Raw genomic sequence first — 7,641 nt, 5'->3', positions numbered from 1 at the left:
ATTTATAAAGTTGAGGTTTCTTCTTCTATCTTGGTAGATAATGAAATCCCTGAAAAAGTTTGGTTTTCTATCTTTCTAGTCAATTCCAAGATTGAAGATAGTAGGCCAATCATTTGTGTAAGTTGGGGCAAGTCACTTTGCCTCATTAAGCCTCCGTTTCTTCACCCAGAGAATGAGGGTGTTGGACAAGATGCTGATTTCATGATACCATTCAGTTATAAAATTATATAACTCTACGTTTTGTAAGTTTGTTAAAGTAAAATTTTCAAAATTTAAAATTATGACTCACAAGCAAATAAAATTGTATGACTCTGTGGTCAGAAGTTTATTATAGCAGAATTTTCAAAAAGATAAAACTCTGATTCCTATGCAAATATAAAATGAATATACGTCAAAGATTTTAATCAAATAGTTAATTAATGAGGGAACCAGTAAGTTGGTAAATCCATTTAAAAGAATATTTTGAAAGCTAAATATTTATAGGCAATATTAGGATAAGATTGCTTGAGTAGATATCAAACCAGTAATTGTCCAACAGGGTAATAAATTGTAACCATTAGGGTACCTTTTCTACCAGAAAGAAATTATTTGCGTCTCTATGGGAGAAAAGATCTACAAGTTAACCTCTGCCCTACAACATTATTAAATAGCCCATTCTGCAGAAAATCAAGCCCAGCGTTGTACTAAAAGAACACCCAAAAATCACTTCCGGCTATTTCCAAGTTTCAGATAACTTTTCTGACAAGTCAAGTCAAATTCTCTTTCATGAATGAAAGTTCTTGACTCTTAATTACAATATCTAATTTTTAGAGAAAGATCTTTATCATTTTTATTTGACCCAAGTACAGTTTCCATATCATATTCAGACTAGTAGCATATTCAGAACATGCCTCACATCATTTTTTGTGCTGAATTTCATAAGGTTGTGTGAATTTCATAAGATTGTGTATAAACGGATCTACATCAAGATGTTTTACTTATTATATATAGGTAAAGTAGTCATCACTAACGATGATATCAAATATATGCACCCACAAACAAAACTCTTGTCTATTCAACTGTTTCTTTGTTTTCACGGATAAAAGTAGCAAATATTCCTCTACACTTAGCTTCTGAAAACTGACTCATCTACAAAAAAAGAAAAAAGAAAACGAACCCATCTACAAAACAAAAAGCAAACACCTTTAATTTCCAATGTTTTATTACAGATTTAAAGACACTTATTTATTTTCATATCATCAGCTTAAAGAAAATAAGTCACACAAGAATAAGCTTTTGCATGTCTGCTATGGTAAATTGTTGCATTTTAAACTTGTTATCAATAAACCACATGGTGTATTTATGTGAACTAAACCATAGCACTGTCTGAGTGCATTGGAAATGCAGAGAGTATTCCCATTGTTTTAATAAGAGAAAAGAAAAACTTTACTTATTAGAATTAAAAGCCTGGCTTTTGGCTATCCATTATTCAAAAACAATCCACCATGAATTATTCACTAATTACAAACAAAACATATTGTTAAAAAGCAAAGGTGACTAAAATAAACATGTGTTCCTGGACCTTTCATCTACTATTAAGAATTTTAGAATAACTGGAGGCAAATAAATGAAGTCAGACCCTCCTTGGGAGGACCAGGCTTCCCAAAAGCAGTGTAGCTTGAGACTCAAAATTAAAGATGCCTCCTAAGGAGCCTGGAAGTCTCACCATCAATATCACAAATTTGGATTAAGATGACAAATTTCATAAAAGCAAGTTAAAATACAAATATGCCACCTTGATAAAACAAAGTGTAAGGCAACTTGCCAAAAGAGTTATTTCAAGTCAGTGGCTCAGTCACCGCTGAACTAGGGTCTCCAAACTTTTGTGAAGCCAATTTTTCATTAACAGAATGATTTATAAGAGAATAAAAGGGTCTTTAAAAGCCCAGAGACAGCAGATAAAATTGGGGACTCAGGAGAGCCAAGGAGTACTAGGAATTGGTGGGAGTGGAGGGAGGCACTCAAGGCTATAGAGACAAAATTGAAGAGGAGGTTGATCCGAGCCCGTGGTGCACTCGGGAGAGTGCGGCGCTGGGAGCGCAGCAACGCTCCCGCCATGGGTTCGGATCCTATATGGGGATGACCGGTGCGCTCACAGCACTCACTGGCTGAGCACAGTGCAGCTGGTCTCAAAAAAAAAAAAGATCAACTTCCAAGGGCAGGGGCAGCAAATAAGCAATACTTGAATATTGGCTCTACAAGCAATACTTGAATATGAGCCTGGAAAATTTATAATTTGATGATCAAATAATTTCTCTCTCCTTGGTCCATCTTCTCTTGTACTTAACATGTTATTCTGATATTCTGCTCTATACATTTGTATAAATTAAAATCTCTAGGTGTGCTCTCTTTTTAAAAATCTAGCCTTTATTGTAATGTCTTTAATAGTTCTAATTCACAATGCTATTGAGTTACCCTTGTTCAGAACATAGAAAATGTGGTGCATTTTAGCAATAACAGAACTAAGAAAATACAGGATAGAATGTATTATAAACATCCTTAAATTGCATTTTTAAACTTTCAGGGAATGAAAAAGTCAGTAAATCATCTTTTTTAAACAAGGGGTAGGATGTGTGAGGATGGGAAGTTAATTATGATTTGCTGTAAATTCGAAGCCTCTATATGAATATATCTATGAAGCTTTCAGGGAATGAAAAAGTCAGTAAATCATCTTTTTTAAACAAGGGGTAGGATGTGTGAGGGTGGGAAGTTAATTATGATTTGCTGTAAATTTGAAGCCTCTATATGAATATATCTATGAAGTTTCTACGGATATCTATCATACATGATGATCTGGGGTATTGTCCAAGGACATGAAGACCCAACACATGAATACTATATGTCCAAGTATTATTTGAAGCTTAATATTGTCCAGATTCACTGTTTTAGTTCTAGTCATGTGCTTTCATTGAGGAAAACTGATCAGACTCGGTTTTAACTTATTATGTTCATATTTCTCATATTGGAATAAGCCAGATAATATATTCAACCACACTCCATATCTGGACCTATTCTCAGTATTTGGGCAATATGAATTAAATCAGATTAAATATAATTACAAAGAACAAATTTTAAGAAATCCACTATTATTAATAAAATATACAGAAATTGTAGTATTTCCTTTGTAAAGATGACAAAATTTTAAAAAATAACATCCATCAAAAAAAAAAAACCACCCTGTAAGTACATTTTCAAACAGATAACTTCATACCTTAGAATTGTTTAATATCTAAGCAACTAGACATAAATTGGACCAAAATGGAGAAAGCAAAACTACCTAACATGAAAATTGTCAGACATAAGGTTGCACATGGTTTCTATACTAACAGCAAGATAAATTTCTCAAAAGGAATGGAAAATATGATTCTTACTGCTCAGATGACTGTTTATAGATACAATAGAAAATATACTGCTGAGTTTGAAAATAAACCACTATTTCCATTTATAATCTACTCTAGGCTCTGATACTTTTGTAGATTATGTGTCTCAGTTTTTCAATGTAGAGTTGCCTCTGGGTAGTATTGGGACTGCTCTGTTTTAACAATCAGCAACAGAAAAAGTCAAGAACCCAGTCTTGTTATTATTTGGTCAGACCAGTCAAAATGGTATAAAATATGGTTTAACAATGGAATAGTTTATACTGTTCTATTAAACAACATGACAAATGTTTTTAAAAGCTAGTTAGAACAATAACTGGAACTATTCTGTAATCAGATGTTGACACCCACATGAAGTTAGAGAAAAATATAAACAAAATTTTTTGAGCATTATGTTTTTTAAAACCTTCTAAAAATCTGCATATGTTGCTCAGGCCCATCATATCTATTTGGTCAAATTCACTTATTTCATATATTCATCTACATTGCTTCATTCCTAAAAGGACTTGAGATCAATGTACTTGATTTAAAAACAAAAACAAAAAGGCATAAATATATCCAGCAGTCTGGCCAATATATCCTTTTGTTATTCATTCATAGGTAATACTTTGGCCCCATGTGCATTGATGTAGGTGATAAGAATTTTGGCTCTCTGTTCTATTACATCGATAAGCTTTTCAATTCCTTGTCTACCTCCTTGACTTTCCCAGTAAACTTTATCAAGAAACAGAGACTGAAGGAGTTTCTGCCGTAAGTGCTGGCTCTTCAAAACAGAAACCGCAGATTTGGGAAACCTGAAAAGATAAAATATTTCACTCTTAGTAATTGCATGGAAGTATCACTCCTTACCCAATTCCTCTGCCCTTCATTAATCTGGCATAAATCACACTATCAAATGTTATCTTGAAACGGAAACATTTTTGTCACTGTCAAGCTGACACTTCTTTTAGTAATAATATACTAGAAAAAATGTGTTTCAAGTGAACTGAGTTTTCTATACATTCAGAACTTGACATACTAAAATCTTACTTAAGATCATTATATGCATCATTTCATGCAAGCAAAGAGAGGCAGAGAATTAGAAATGATTCTATTAGACTGGCAAAAATACTTTCCTCAATCTCAAACTCCATTTTGCCATGGAAACCTCTTTAATCTGTCAAGTAGAATAATATCCTCATAAATGTCAAAGTAGACTTTTATGGAAGAAAATACAAGAAGCAAAATGATGACAATTTCAGTAAAGTACTCTTCCTGAGTAGGAGTCATACAACTGAATTTAATGTGAAATAATCCAAAATGTATGTACTAAACTGAGAAATGAATCATTCAAAAATGCCTTATTCAAGAAAGAATTGCCTTTAATTCAGATTATACTTCAATATGAATGTTAGGGTTGTTTTTTCTACTTCTGTGAAGAATGTCATTGGTATTTTGATGTGGATTGCATTGAATCTGTAGGTCACATAGGGGAGTATGGACATTTTCATAATGTTGGTTCTTCCAATCCAAGAAGAACTAACCAACTAAGGATGTCTTTCTACCCTTCTGTGTCCCCTTTAACTTCTTTCAGCAGCAATTTGTAGTTATTGTAGAGATCTTTCACCTCTTTAATTGGTTAAATTGATTCCTAGGTATTTCAATTTTTTTGATTAGTATTGTAAATGGGCTTGCTTTCTTGATTTCTTTTCCTGCTATTCCAGCAGAATATAGAAATATATTGTTGGAGTGTACAAATGTTACTAATTTTTATGTGTTGGTTTTGTATCCTGAAACACTAGTGAAATAGTTTATCAGTTCTAAGAGTTTTTTGGTAGACTCTCTAGGTTTTTCTATCTGTAGGATCATGTCATCTGCACACAGGGACAGTCTGACTTCGTCTTCTCCAATCTGGATGCCTTTATTTCTTTCTCTTGCCTAATTGCTCTGGTTAGTACTTCCAATACTATGTTAAATAGGATTGGTGAGAGTGGCCATCCTTGTCTTGTTCCTGATCGGGATGATACTGATGGTGGGTATGTCATATATGGCTTTTTTTGTATTGAGATACTTTCCTTCTAAACCTAGTTTTATAATAAAGGATACTGAATTTTGTCAAATGCTTTTAGTGTCTACTGAGATAACCATATGGCTTTTACCCTTGATTTTGTTGATGTGGTGTACCACATTTACTGACTGGCTTATGTTGAACCAACCTCACATCCCTGAGATGAATCCCACTTGATCATGGTGGGTAATGTTTTTGATGTGTTGCTAATATTCTGTTTGCTAATATTTTTTGAGGCTTTTTGTATCTATGTTCATCAGAGATATTGGACTTTAGTTTTTGTTGTTGTTGTTGTTGTTGTTGTTGTATCTTTATCTGGTTTTGGTATCAGGGAGATGCTGGTCTTATAGAATGAGTTGGGAATTCCGAGGATTTGGGAGCATTTTATTTAAATGAAGTATTAAGTTGTTCTCAAATAAAATCTATGTTCATCAGAGATATTGGACTTTAGTTTTTGTTGTTGTTGTTGTTGTTGTTGTTGTTGTATCTTTATCTGGTTTTGGTATCAGGGTGATGCTGGTCTTATAGAATGAGTTGGGAATTCCGAGGATTTGGGAGCATTTTATTTAAATGAAGTATTAAGTTGTTCTCAAATAAGTGTAGCAAAACTAAAGTTTTACAACCAGGGCATTCCACAATGAATGTCTCTCTGGAAAACCTAAGGCCAATTTAGAAGGGCACTTGTGAAATTGCACTTTCTTCTCTTCACTTAGGATGTATAAAACCCGGGCTCTAACATATACATTACCTGAAGAATTTAGGAAATGTTCTGGTTTAAAATCATAAATAATATTTTGCCAAATTCTCAATTTGGACTGTCCCAGCTTTCATTAAAATGATAATGAAAGCACAGTAAAATATTGGTGTTTAATAGTAATTTTTAAATAAACTCAGTTGTACCTTAAAAACTACAGCAAGGGGGCCGGCCCGGTGGCGCACTGGATAAGTGCGCCGCTTGGGAAGCACAGCGGCGCTCCCGCCCGAGGGTTCGGATCCCACATACAGACCGGTTCCCGCTCACTGGCTGAGCGAGGCGCGGGAGCGACATCGAGGGTTGCGATCCCGTTGCCGGTCCCCGGCCCGGTACGGGGGCAACACTGAGGGTTGCGATCCGTTGCCGGACATGGAAAAAAAAGACAAAAGACAAAAAAAAAAAAAAAAAACTACAGCAAGAACACATACTTGTTAAAAGAGTACACTTTACCATAAAGTTCATTCCTTCTAAGCACCTTTTCCAAATTTCAATGGAGCATGGTGGGGATGGCATACAAGGTAAATGAATGCAAGGGACCCAGGTGCTCTGGTAGTTCTGATGCCGCAGAAAGACTGAAGGCTGCAGAACTGGTCGTGCTTAAGAAGCCTTAGTAAGTGTGGAATTAAATGATGCTTATAAAATATTCTGAATTCCTTGAAGACATGTACTATGTAATTTAGTGGTTACAGTATTAATTAAGTAGCATTTTTGCTCTATGAAGTATTAATAATCCATGGTTTATAAATTCTATGGTCCTTCAACTAGTTTAACTGTGGAAGAATGTATGAGATGAAACTGCTAAATCCATGAATCTCTTTAGTGACTAATCCTTTTCATACAGAAAAACAAAAATATTACCTGTCTTTGCATTACATCGATTAACAGAAATATTCAATGCATAAATCTGGTATTAGCAAAGTCTTTATTTTTGATTTTCAATGTGTGAATTATATATTCAAAGAATATTTAACTTTAAACCCATTACCCCTCATAATGTGTTTAAAGTTAAATCTTCTTTGAAAGAATAAATAAGAGTATTCATATTTTATGAATGTATGAAATAGATGGACTATATTCTCCAAGCACATTTAATTCTCAGAGGGAATTTAGAGATTTAAGAAGACCCTGTAACATCAACTCAGTAAGTGATGTCTCAGAAATGCAAATTTTCTTATATGTAAAATTTCCTCAGCTTAGACACCTAAAAGAGAAAATCTGCCAAATATTCTTACCTTCAACCCACAAAGAGATGTTAGGAATAGGTATCAACAGGACAGGACCTGGTAAAAACTTATGAAATTGGGACTCATAAAAACTCTCACAGGGCCGGCCCGGTGGCGCACTGGAGATTGCACCACTTGGAAGCGCGGCGGCGCTCCCGCCGAGGGTTCGGATCCCATGTGGTGACCGGTTCCCGCTCACTG

The 7,641-nt window shown here is 34.6% G+C and overlaps 1 protein-coding gene across 1 annotated transcript in view; it reads right to left on the bottom strand.

Annotated features, from left to right (window-relative positions):
* Positions 1 to 3,349: 3,349 nt before the first annotated feature.
* LOC103610289 (protein FAM198B-like) overlaps positions 3,350 to 7,641 on the bottom strand; it is a gene marked incomplete at its 5' end in the record, with an annotated part of 6,685 nt that continues 2,393 nt past the window's right edge. Inside the window, one exon of the mRNA XM_008594488.1 lies at positions 3,350 to 4,210. Within this exon, the coding sequence (XP_008592710.1) occupies positions 4,003 to 4,210 (208 nt within the window). The remainder of the gene's footprint in view (positions 4,211 to 7,641) is intronic.

This window comes from Galeopterus variegatus, unplaced genomic scaffold (assembly GCF_000696425.1).
Source record: "Galeopterus variegatus unplaced genomic scaffold, G_variegatus-3.0.2 Scaffold10883, whole genome shotgun sequence".
Lineage (NCBI taxonomy): Eukaryota > Metazoa > Chordata > Mammalia > Dermoptera > Cynocephalidae > Galeopterus > Galeopterus variegatus.
This window is presented reverse-complemented; position numbering and strand designations above follow the sequence as displayed.